General features: G+C 40.1%; 1 protein-coding gene across 1 annotated transcript; it reads left to right on the top strand.

The window, feature by feature from the left end:
* The first annotated feature begins 8,550 nt into the window (after positions 1 to 8,550).
* On the top strand, positions 8,551 to 12,774 carry LOC110975677 (uncharacterized). The gene is made up of 2 exons (XM_022228361.2): positions 8,551 to 8,828; positions 10,861 to 12,774. The coding sequence occupies exons 1-2, from the start codon at positions 8,716 to 8,718 to the stop codon at positions 11,657 to 11,659; spliced, it is 912 nt and encodes a 303-aa protein (XP_022084053.1). The 5' UTR covers positions 8,551 to 8,715; the 3' UTR covers positions 11,660 to 12,774.
* The last annotated feature ends 724 nt before the right edge of the window (positions 12,775 to 13,498 follow it).

Here is a 13,498-nt window from a genome sequence, read left to right as displayed (position 1 = left end):
ACACAAAACCTTCATGCAAAATGGATGAGGGCGCTATAGTAGTACAGACAATGATGGCCCCAAAATGCCTTCGCGAACAGATTTGCAATTTGTATACTGTCAATTTCTCTTCTATTAAGGAAGTTGGAGGCACATGAACTCGGTGATTTCTAAAGAAGCATGGAATTTAATGCCAGATATATATAAAAGAGTGCCGGAACCTATTTAGAAAGTGTGAAATGCTAAAAAGCAAAAATCGAACTCGCTCTATAATAGTGATTTCAGGAGTCAACGCACCATAGGAACAAAAGCGGGGAAATCGATTTTTAAAATTATATTCAGACTACGTCAAAAGTCAATTGAAAGTTAATCCAAAATATTATATACACGACAAGCGCACCTCGACTTACACAGACGCAGACGGCCTAAATTTTACAAACACCCATTTCACAAATCTCACGCATCGAATCACAGAACAACTTAGCAATCAATGTGTTTTTAACGACAAAAAGACGGCGTTTACATTCTTTACAAAACTAAGCGCATGGGCAAACCTATCAATTTACTTTATTTTACCCAAGGTGAAAAGAGTCACTACAGCTGGATTAAAAACTTTTTTTCGGTTGACGGGCGATATTAATAAACACGAGCATAAAAAATACTGGTACTGTAATTAATTGCATGTCGCACTTTCAAATAGAAGAGAAGTTAAGCGGGCACAAAGAAGATTGCCAAGGGTTAGACGCAGTTCCCTGTAAAGTCGAATTACCCACCTAAGGTAAAAACATTTTACAATTTGAAAACTATAAGAACAAGCATCAATTAGTCTGGTCTTTTCCTCGTTTAGCGATTTTATTACTTGTGGCAAACGCTGTACCCATTCTACGTTACGAACGCCTACGTTTAACATTTCTGCGCGTATTGATGACCAAATAACCTTTCAGCTAATGTACGGTTAAACCTTTCCACGATCCCCTGCGACCGATGTACGCCCGGTTCACCTGTTTGAATTTCTACCCCATGTTTAATAATTAACTTTTTAAACTCACCTTTAAATTCCGATCCCGAGTCTGCCATTATAATTGTAGGCCAAGTCAAGGGCGATCGATCGTAAATTTTCTTCACGACTTCTAATGCTTGATCGGCGGTTTTATTGGTCAACGGTCCTGCTTCTTTATGTCGCGAATTGACGTCTACTATGGTTAAAGCGTATTTAAAAGTCCTACGATTTACTCGATCCCAGGGCAAGTATAAAATATCTAATTGATGCGCTTCGTTTGGTTTGACAAACTCGGTTTGCAACATTGTAGGTCTCGGCACGTATGTAGGTGCGGGTAAATAAATTTGCCAAATGGCTTTTTTTTTGCCAGGATCGCTGAGGAGGGCTGTAAAATAATTTTGAAAATTCTTGCTTCATTTAAAATAATATAAAATAAAATGGCAAGCGCTTTAATGATGGTAGGAGGAGCGATAGTAAACGCCCTGGCATTCACGGGTTTAATTTTTTTGTTTAGTAGTCTAGCTGAAATAAAGTAGACGAAGAACATAAACGTCACGACCTCGCGTTAGAACAACTGGCGCAAGCAAAACAGGAGTGGGAAGAAAATTGTGTACACATGCGAGACTTTCTGAACGAGCGAATGAGACAAGAGCGTGCGAGTCAGCAGACCTTTGTAAGCGTTGACGAAGCTTTACGGGCGTACTCGGAGTTGACGGGTAAAAACATGTGGCGAAGTTTACCACCCGAACCCAAGTTATCCGATTTCTACATGCCGTCTGAAGATCAAATAACTCGCGAACCTATATGGATTTTAGGTAGAACTGCTTTAGTCGGTGTTTTGGTTTATCAGTACAGTTAAATTTACTTTATTTTAAAAGAATGGATAAACAAATGCTGGGTGACATGCGTGCAGACGTAGATCATTGCACCGACGTGCTTTTAGAAATCCACTCCGAAACGTTTACAAAGCGAAGTCAACCAATGCAGATCAAAGAGAACTTTTTTGCGGCGGCGTTAACGTTAATAGCATTTTCTTTCTCTTTAAGGTTTTCCAGTAAAATAAAAATCGTATATACTAAAAATATGTCCCAACAATACACCAAAAACTAAATCCGAGTCGCAGGCTCAAAGTACCTCGCACGATCAAAGGCGAAAGACGTGAAGTAACCATCACCCATAATCCGAGTATCATAGCTGCGGACCACACGTTAAACGTAAAATTCCCCGCTTTAGGCATTGACGACGTAATAGTACCCGGTACCGCAAAGTTGGCATTTAAACTCGATCTTGACGGAGCATCAGACGATAACCGGAACGTGTGTAACAACGTGGCGAGAAACTTGGTTTCATAAATCAACGTCAGCTTACAGGGCAATAAAATCATCAGTTACAGGGACGCGAGTATGTTTCACAATTTTAAAGACAACTAGCCACCAATTTCACAGACGAAAAACATGGTGTACTTTGGTTTGGAAGGGAAAACGTGGCCACGTTGCGTTTAGGTGCGGGCGACAAAAACGAAGCTGCAAACAACGGTAAAGATAAAACAATTGCAGACGCGTTCAAAAATGGATATGCAATTTCGTTAGACACGCCGATGTTAACGGACCACGACCCTTTCTATCTGCCGGGGTTTAAAGAGCCTTTGACGTATCAATTGACTTTTAACGTTCACGACAAATTGGTTAACTCGACAGACACAGCCGCGGAATATGCAATTTCGGATTTGACTTTAGAATACGAAGTGGTAACTAATCGAGACCTGGCCCAAGCTTTGAGGAGCAAGCACAAGGGTGTCGTCTATTACCTATTCGACCGGATTCACTCGTGGAAAAAACAAGCAGTAAACAAGTCAGACATGTTGTGGAACATCAGCATCGATCAAACGATTAAGAGTCTAAAAGGCTGCTTGATTTTGTTTAAAGATCCAAACGTAAAGAACCCGCAGAGATTTTACAACCCGTATATCAGTTAAACGGATCGTCACGGTCGAACCAGTTATACTCGCAAGGGCTATTTGAGTACCAAAATTGGAACAAAGTCAACAAATACTTCGGCGCTCAGACACCTTAATGGTCCCACTTTCGGCCGTCTCGTTGTCAGAACTGTATCGAATATCGGGTCACTGGAGTCGATATTTTTTGTACCTTATTTTAACGGCCGTGCGTGGTGAGTTAACTTAAAGGATTTTTATCGAGTACTGTTAATCAAGTATGAGTACTTTGATGCTCGAGTACAATTTTTGGATGTCGAGTTCCAAGTATTTTGTAGCCCGAGTACAAGAACTGTAGTTCGTGTACGAGTACTTGGACATACGAGTACGAGTACTTGGACACCGAGTACAAGTACGAGTACAAGTACTCTGAAAACAGGACTCGAGTACGAGTACCGAGTACGAATACTACAACACTGAAAGTAGGTAAAGTAGTTCACAACAAATTAAACATAGGCAAAAAAATTAAACCCCTTCTCAGATTTGGGAAAGGATTTTTTTACGCCTTCAATCAAACCGTTTAATTCAAAACATTAAACAACATAACACCAATAACACGTATAGCAATAACTCCTACGGTCAGAGCCATTTTTTCTTCGTTGTGTACGTCCAAAGGTTTTTTCTCGGGGGTTGGTTTTAGAGGTAAAGGACTTGGGGTTGGTTCTACAGGTAAAGGACTTGGGGGTGGTGTCTTCGGTAAAGGCTTTGGGGTGGTTCTGTCTCCGCAAAATCATCTTCAACCTCTGGTCCCAAATTTAAACTCGGTATGTAACCTGTCGTCATATCCTCAGTCGCGATTTGTAAATTATTATTGTAACCTTCAAAAGTGCCGATGCGTGAGTCCATATCTGAAGGCACCAGATATAAACCCGGGGCAACAACAAAGATTAAAGGCGTTTTTGCATATTGCAACGAATCTTGAAATTGGTCAATCGACTGTTCGAGATCGGGGGCTGAATTAATTAAAGATTCCACGATCGTAATAAATTGCCGTTGCGCGTCTGACCCGGTGCCAGTGGCCAAAACGCCAGTCTTTGTTTGTGCTTGTGCACCGAGTAACGCGTATACGTAAGCCCTAATGGATTCGTTTACCTTGGTGATTCCCACATCCGTCAAGCTACTCTTTTAGGAATAAAATCCCACCCGGCCAAAGTGTCCCCGTCTGACTGTGAAATCCAAGTGACCGTGTAAGTACTCGCGTGACCCGAGCCTTTAGGTGGATCACCCTAGCCAAAGCCCATAAAAGTAGACCCCGCGTATTTGTCGTTGGTGACGTGTAAGTCGTGCGCATCATGATTTTTATTAGGACAGGTACGTAACCGTTGTCATAATAATAAGCAGTTCCTATTCCGTTTGACAAAGTGTCACCAGTTTGTTTAAACGACTTGTTTAAATCGACGTTAAATAGACGACACGTGTCTGTAAACTTCCGATGATCGTAATTATTGTGTAACGCGTCAAATACGTCGTCGCTCAGAATGGGCATTACGCAGTCATAAAATATTGTTCGTACGGTATAATATACGTGAAAATTAAATAAAGCCGATACGCATGGATTGGTTTCAGACAGCAAATCAAAACTTACCCCGCAAGCCGTCGTTGCGCAATAGACTGCGAAATTAAATTGATTTTGGTAGAACGAAATTGGCTCGGTTACCCAGCGATTAATGGCTTCGCCGTGGTGACTTTCGGTAATTTATACGCGTGCGTTATTTGGGAAACTCGGCTAAAAACGAGTTGTCTTTGTTGACTACGATTGATAAATGACTAAAGTTGGCTCCCATTTATTTCATGCGCGTTTATTTTTAAAAAGGAGGTTGGGCTCGCTTTGCTCGCTTCTTGATAAGCGGGTGGTTTATCTTCGTATTTAACCAACTTGGTTAAACTTACTCGCCACGTTTTCTCATAAAAACTTTTTTAAAACGGTCGCTAGCGCTTCCGCTATCTCGTTTACTTGTCGTTCAAATTCCTCTTTGCTCGTCGATTTACTTTCTTGTAATTTTGTAGACGTAATTGATCTGATTTTTTCTTTTATTTCGTTAAACTTTTTCAGTTCAGATAAAATCAGTACAAATTCCTCTTGCGCTATGTCACCATCTTCAATTGCATGAGAAACATATTCCTCGATTATATTTAGCTTTGCATCGGCAAGTACGCGGATTTGATCGTGCTTTTTGGTTTTATGGACTAGCTGCCGAGGTCGCGCCCAGTACGTACTTCTACTCCGTACTCCACGGTAGCCTAACCGAGTGCAGTGAGTATACGTTTGATCTTTTTGTAGCTTGTTTTCCGCGCGTCATGTTCTCTTTGAACTGGGGTTTGATTTCTTCGAACTTTCGAAGGCGGTCAATTTTAGTCTCCGCTTGTTCGGCCGAGTTTAAAGTCAAATCTGGGTAAATGTAAGTCGTCATCTTTTTATTATATACGCGTTTTAAAAAAATGTCTAACTCAATAAGAATTTTGCCGATATTATTCAAGAGCTCACCTCGATCGTTTTTAACAGAAAAAGTCAATTCACTGCTGTTTCTGTCTATTAACTTTTTAGGCGTTTTGCACGTCATGGGTGTTGAGGTGCAAGGCTCGGTAGCTATCACATCTAGCATGTCTAAAGACTGTCCATTATAAAAGTTGACAAATGTATTTAATTGTTTGCAATGAATAAACGCGAGTTTCAAGGGGTTTAAATGCCTTCATAAATAACGTTGTGTAAAAGTGTTATTTTGGGTAAGTTCAATAACTCAGACACTTCTTTATTTAGTCGCAACTTGAGATTGGGGTCCGTAATGGCCAAAGTCACCCTTTTAGATTCTGAGTGAACCTTAAAAGAAACGCCTGGGTCAAAGTCAAACCAGTCCATGTGATAATAACCGGGAGACACCACGATGCTTCCTCTTTGGCCCTCGGGTAATGGTTGAGATGCGCTCCGAGAATGAAGTGTATCGTATATAGGTTCTGTTAGCCCCATCAAAAAAAGGCTTTTATTTAATTCTCTCCTGGGTCTCGTTGGTAATACGGGGGAGTTTGTTGTAGGTAGAGTTGAGGGATTCCCTTCATAAATTTCATCTAAGGCTTGTCTCTGCCCCTCGAGCAATTAAACTGATTTGACTTTTTTATCGTTGATATCTATAAGCTAAACGAGCCCGCGTTTCTAATGGTTGTTTTTGGGTTAACTGCTCTTCTAAAGTTGCGATTTCTTGGTTTAGCTGCTCAATCTCCTCAGCGATGATTCTGATTTCTCCTGCTAAAGTGCCTCTTTTATTTGCTTGGATCAATCTGGTTTTAGCTGTTTGTATTAATTCTGAATTGGGAGATACTTCCCTTCCTTCCTCTGAAGGTATTCCAGGCGGTCGTTCACCACGGACCCCCGCGGGCCTAGCGTCCAAGTTTGTACCCCACTCAATTTCAGTAGCGTTTGTTATGTTAAAATATCCAGCGTCAAACGGAATATTCCTTACTCTGACGACTTTATCACCTTTGGTGTTTTTAATGACATCTTTCAATTTAAACGTCTACTCACTTTCGGTTAAGTAAAACGTGTGAGTCTCCTTTTTGTTATATACGTTTTGAAAAAATCTTGTTTATCAATCTATATGTTTTTGGAAATCTCGTTTGGCGAGGTTCAATTTGTCGAGGGCGTTTTTCCAATGCTTATCCGAAACTTGAAACAAATCTTTTACTTTTAAATCGTCCTTCCCGGTTGCCTCTTGATAACATACCGCGATTAAAGCCTTCAATGGTTAACCTCTAGATATCTTGCCATCTAAAACTCGATTTAACACGTATTCTATGCGACCCGATTGTTCACTAGGGAATTCAATGTTTAACTCTTTCAAAATCTTCTCTGATTTTCGTGGTGGTTTTTTTTTTCCACCTATAACGCTGATAGTACTAACCTCCCACGTTTTCTGGTGCATATGAAGGAACCCAACCAAAAAATCGACCGCAAATTCGACAAACATAACTGTCATCCATTTCAAATACGTCGTGTTGGCAGGTGTCTTTGGGTCTTTAATATTTCTTGCCGGTTAAACCTCTCTTTCAATTATTTCACCCCTAAGCCTTATCACTTCTATAGTCCTGTCAATCATTAGACCTTTTTTAGCTAGGTTCTTTTCCAAGTTTGTTATTTGTTTAAACTTGTCGTTTGTGATTTTATTGAGTTTCTTGTATGTACCGCCTTTTCCTTTACCTAAAAACGAAATAAACTGTTCTCGATAAAGACCTCTGCAGTTTATACAACAATAACAGAAAGAGCAGTCTTTACACTTAATACAGTGTACACAATCCTCACAGTCATGGCAACTGTCACAAAAACAACAGTTAAAAGAATCGATACAGTCTGTACACTCATAACAGTTTACACATCCATAACAGTCTTTACATAAACTCACATGTGTTGAGTTTTTACATCTAAAACAGTCTTTGGCGTCTTTTAAAATTATAACACCCTTTTATGTCTTTACAGAATTTACAATCGATGTTTTTGTTTATTCGTTTCTCCTCCATCGTCCAAATTTCTTCTAGAGTAAGTATCATCTCTTTTCCCCAAGTTTTCAAATCTGGTGTTTCAATTTTATTGTTCATGTCTCTTTTTATATTACTTTTTAAAATATTTTTTCATTTTTTCTCAAATCTTTAGTGTTTTCCATCTCAAATTTTCACAGATCTCTAAAAGAAATCTCATTTTTCTCAATCTTCAAACTCATCTTCAGATCCAAATCCATTAAACGCTTGTAAAACAGACTTATCTGAAATCGGACCTTCCTTTCTTACTCTCAACATAGCCGCTGACACTTCATACCTAACACCAGCTCCACATGACATCGAACGGTAAGTACCATAATATACATCTTCGGACAAATAAAAGACTGAGCGTCACATTTCTTATCGGTAAATTTCTCGATGTTTGACGAGTCAATGGGTCTTTTTCGGTGATCAAATAGAGAGGCATGAGGGTCTATTTTAACATACATTCGGTTCTTGGCCGTGTAAGGTGGTTTAACGACATACTCTATTTTATTAAGGTCATCAATATCGCGACTGGCTTTGTAGGCGTTTATGGTATTAGACGGGATATTAGACTTGATGGCGGCTTGAGATTCGATGAACCTGTAAACAGCTAAATTTATGCGATCGAGTATGTTTGCTGTAGGTTGTTGTATTTGGTAATAGATTTGACGGCCTTTGATGTTTTCGGGGCTCTTGTCTCTAGTATCATATTTATACAGTGGGTTTATGCCGTAACAGGGTTCGGTTGTCATAATTAACAGGCTTTTTTTCTCGACCGTTGTGGTAATAAAAAAATAGACGAGCTACATACGGTTGCGTGTTTGTTGTCTTTAATCACGGGTTCTGAAATTATCAATTTGCTCGGATCAAAAGGGCCAAAGGTGACGTTGGGATCCAGGTTGGTCACGTTATTTCATAGCTAAGATACATTCCAGCGAAAGATTCATTTAAACATTGTTTTTTTTCTGTAATTTGTCCGTGGACGTTTATGGGCTCTTTCTGCTATGCCGTGATCGGCCTCCGTAGAATTTACGCTATTTTTACGGTTGCAAGCAACCGTTCACGTGAACGGTTGCTTGCATCCGTAAAAATAGCGTCCAGCCGAAAATCAGGCCGGCCGAAAATCTGGCCCGAATTTCGTGCCAATTTCAGCCTGGTGTCAAACCGGCACGGGTAAGATTCAGGCTGCACCAACAGATATAGCTAGGGCCCAGTAAAATTACCTTTATACACCATGGGGAAAAGTAAACGTCGATCGAAATCTAGATCTGAACCTGTGGTATCTTCATCTAAAAGGTCGAAGAAGAGTAAAACTACAATAACAATTAAAAAGAAGAGGAAAAACTGGTAAGTTTGCGTATACGGTCACGGGACCTTGTTGCGTGTACGCCACAACTTTCGGCTGAGCATGTAGTCTGTTACCTTCTCGACTAGACTCACCGGTGTGCTTGTGCCCATCAGCATATGCCATATTCATATTGTTTACAATGTCAAGTCGTACATAAAGTGCCAATTTTTAGATGAATTGTGTCAAGTGCAAGATGCATAAAAACTTGGATAAGGTTGAGAAATTTTCTGTAGGAATACAGCCTGTTTCACTTGTAGGAATCAGGTCAACTCGTACCCTGGACAACTCGTACCCAGGTCAACTCGTACCCCCAAACTCCCGCCCAAGTCAACTCGTACCCAGATCATCTTGTACCCACATCAACTCGTACCCAGAACAACTCGTACTCTGTATGTTAGAATAGTGCTACAGCCGAACCGCCAAACCGAACAAAAAATGGTTGAACATTGCACTTTCAAACCCAACCAAACTTGTCGGTTCGAATATTGGTAGCGCACGGAATGCACGCAAGAAAATGTGATAAAAAAGCAAACACAACGAAAAGTGTGTAACGAGTTGTGCTGCACCCACGCTCGGTACTTACGATGGTCCTGCATCAGGCGATTGTTGTATAAAGCATGTGGTGAGATCTCACAAATAATCAACCAGGAATACGCAACATAGGGCGTTTCCACTGCACAACAATTCTAAATTCTCACTACATCTAATTGTGCTTACAGTGTATGTATATTCAAACTTCGCATTATGTTTGCCAAGTAGCCACGCCCTTACGTTCCATATTAGGACAATGATATCACAAATGGCCATGCAAAAATTTTGATTGGATACTGATAAGGGTAGGACTTGTGTTCAATCAAAGGCAGCTCCGGAAGCTGGGCCACGCCGGTGCAGTGCTAGCGCTCCGGCATGCGACAAGCTTTGGTTAGCACAGTAGCCCAACGTACAAGGGTTTTTTCAAGTGAAGGAGAAGATTGTATGACGTAAATTTCAATAAATTAAAATTAATTAAAAAGTTGATTCTTTGCATGCAAAGCAGCCATTGGTAGGATTATCCACCGATGACAATAATACATGCAAGGGTACGAATTGACTTAGGCACGAGTTGACTGGCGTAAGAGTTGACTGGGGCGCGAGTTGACCTGAGTACGAGTTGTCCCAGGTACGAGATGACCCAGATTCTTTCACAGTAGTGCGCCTTAAGGGTTTGCAATGCGTCGGCCAATCACAATGTGCCAAATTTGTCGATGCAACTGTCGATCCAATGCGCAATGCCAGAACAAAAAATCCCTTCCCACTTCCAATAAAAATACACCCCTAATAAGTTCGCTTGATTACTTTTCTTAACAGCCCAACTTTTCTCAACTCTGAATTATTCATATTGCTACTAAAGGAACTAGTATGCCTGCCAATGAAATTGTGTGCTGACATGATGTGCATTTTGCGAGACATACATGTAGCTATCTAATCACAATATTCCATCTCGCGCACGGGCAGCCGCACCGCGGTGGGCCAGTGAACTCAGATGATCAATCAATTGTGGTCATGCATCTAGTGCCGGACATCAAAAGACAGACGGAAAAATTTATAAAATGTCTCTCCATAACACAATTTGTGTTGGAAAGACTACTGACATGGATTGGGGCTTCAGTTGATGACACTGATGAAAGAGGATTGCTTGATGGCAAGAATTTCAGTGGAAACTGATTATTTTTTTTCCTCCATAGGATTGTGCATAAAGTGCAATACTTGTTTGTCATCCAATCAAGTGATGCATTGCGAAGAGTAAAAAGGTTTACGTGTGTTCAAGTGTCTATTCCATGGACCAGCCTTGTCCCAAGTGTAATAGCCAGGGCATTGATGTACTTCCATATGGTATCAAGGACCGTTGGTTTCAAGCCAAGTTCTTGAGTCCCAAGTGTTTCATTCGGACTCCTTATTCAATGTCAGAATCTGAATGCATGAAAAACAGGACAGCGCTCCTTACGCTGGGATATTGCAGGTTAATAATTTGCTGTTTCTGTTTAATTGTAGGTCCGTCGACTTGGACAAGAGATTTAAAATCATGAAGGGAGCAGTGGAGGATGTGATTGAAAAGAAGATGACCATACGCAAAGCAGCAGAGAAGTGGGGCGTGAAGCGCTCAACGTTAGCTGACCGGGTGTCTGGCCGAGTGGAGCTGGGCAGACGGAGTGGCCCACCATCCATCCTGTCCAGAGCAGAGGAGCAGATGCTTACCGAGTGGATCATCAGCATGGCACAGCGGGGCTACGGCTTCAAGAAGCAGAAGCTACTCAAGACTGTCAAGAAGATCCTGGACAAGGACAAGCGTACCACCATGCTGAAAAAGAACATGCCAGGCAACAAGTGGTACCGGCAGTTTGTCAAGCGGAACCCCCGGGTCAAGATGGTGACTAGCAACCCGCAACTGCTGGGAACCAGACTGGATAAGGCGACAGCCAGCGCAAGCATAGAGTACGAAGCCTTCCACTCCATGCTGTCAAGTTACGAGATGTCAGACTCAGAGAGTGAGGGAGACTCAGACAGCGATTCAGAGGTTGAGTCGGAGTCCGGCTCAGAGGTGGAGGAGGAACTACAGCTACAGAGTCCTGGTCAAATCGACTACAACACTGAAGTGATTGTTGAGACAGAATTTGAACCACAACTAGAACCAGATCTAGAGTCTGAACTAAAACCAGATCTCAAATCAGACCAAGAACCTCAGCCAGATGTGGTAGTGGACTCATCAAACCTGGAGGATTTCAAAGTTGACCACAGTCCAAGTCCTGACATATCCGTTGCTAATACGGTCACTATCACAACTTCTGAGTGATAAGTGTTCCAATGTCCAAGTTCTTTCCTTCCAGTGGATATTTCAATAATTTAAAGGTTATGTCTTGGTAAGTTATGTGATTTCTGAAATGCAAGGTTGTGTAAACAATCTGTTTTGAATGTTTTTTGTTATAATTATTGGTGTGGGCATTTCTGCATTTCAGAGTTCTGTTTTCAAAAATAATGTCCAGTGAGTGGTATGATGGAATGTTCCTTTAACCTGTCATTTAACAGGTTGTCTAAATGTGCACTATTCACTAACTTTTTGAAAACTTCAAGTTAATTGAATAGTGACATTATGCACATACTTGCAGTACAACGAATATTTAGTAATAATGCAGTTTTAAGGTTACTTTGAGTACATGTACATAAATGTGGGAATACATGTACATGTGTGTACTTGCAATTCAATACCCGAATGAGGTTAGAGTCATGAGAATCGAATTTACGGTATAAAATTTTTCAATATGAATGAGAATTTGAAATGCATTATTTGGATTAAATGTACAAAACCATATACTAGTGGCTGGTGTGAAATGTAAACCTCAAAGCATGTTAAGAAATGTGTGAGAAAATTTGGGTCCATTTGCATGCCTGAATGAGGGGGGAAAAACACAGCAAATCATTTTGTACTTTTAAAGGTGAAATATGTTGGATGTCAAATATGAAATATGCCAGGATGCAAACTTAGACAATACTGTATTACAGTATACATGTACACCAAACTCATTACAATTTATTGCATTTCCCTACCCCTTTTTCGCATTACGGTTTGATTTCAATTTCACATTTCAACCTAAGCAAGTTACAACAGCGCAGAATATAAACGTGTAAATGCAGAGATTCAAAATAATTGTAAAGTTACCACCTTCACAGACTACTTTTACATGCTTCATGTATGTACAATTGGTTATAAAAGAATGCTAGGAATTTAATTATGAGACCGATGAGCCAACTAGGAAAAAGATTCCATTATTAAATTTACTCCTCTTCAGGAACAGAAAACACAAGTATTCTAACGTACATACATGTATTGATGGAAAACAAGCTCATAATATTAAAAAAACTGTAAGCACATACATATGATTCCAATAAACATACTACCATGAAATAAAATTTGCATATTAAGTTCTGTCATCAGCTAAATGAATATATAAATTTATAAATATATTTGAAATAAGTAAACTAATTACAAGACAATCACTTTATTTGGAAAGAATTCCATATACGAAGTTCACTTTTTAGGAGAAATTTTTGCTCCAGGACAGATTTAAAAAGGGGCGACATTTATTTTTGGGGGATAGAGATGTGAAAGGGGGTTCAGTAACTTAGGGGGACAGGTTTAAAAAGAAGGGGCCCCACGCAATAAAACGGCAAAAAAGTGAGTTCTTTTGCCGTTCTTTTTTTCCCTACTATATCCTCTACCGTTTCCTCTTTCCTTCACTATCCCGTCCTTTTATTTCTCCACAGTTTTCCTGTCATTAGTACAAGGATTATTACAGTTAGTATACACATTTAAGACATTTAATCCAAATTGTGTCGTAAAGGGGAAGCGAACCTGCAATGAAGAGAACTGTTAGGTATAGAAATACAGCAGTCTAACTGACCACGCCACACGAGCGCTTGTTGCCGGAGAAAGTCGATATGTTCCATATAAAGTTACGGTTGAATTAAGGAGAGGTCAAGATGAGGTCAAGATGAATATTTAAAAAAATTAAATATTTATGAAACTGAATATGTAATTATTCACGAATATTTGTATAAATTAGAATATTTAAATATTAATAATGTGGCTATCCGTTGTTAATATAAGTAGGTTGTGCCAAAGGAAATCAACTAG

Source organism: Acanthaster planci, linkage group LG06 (genome assembly GCF_054643075.1).
Source record: "Acanthaster planci isolate LZ-2023a linkage group LG06, COTS_SCS, whole genome shotgun sequence".
NCBI lineage: Eukaryota > Metazoa > Echinodermata > Asteroidea > Valvatida > Acanthasteridae > Acanthaster > Acanthaster planci.
Note: the sequence above shows the minus strand (reverse complement) of the source record. Positions and strands in the feature narration are given on the sequence as shown.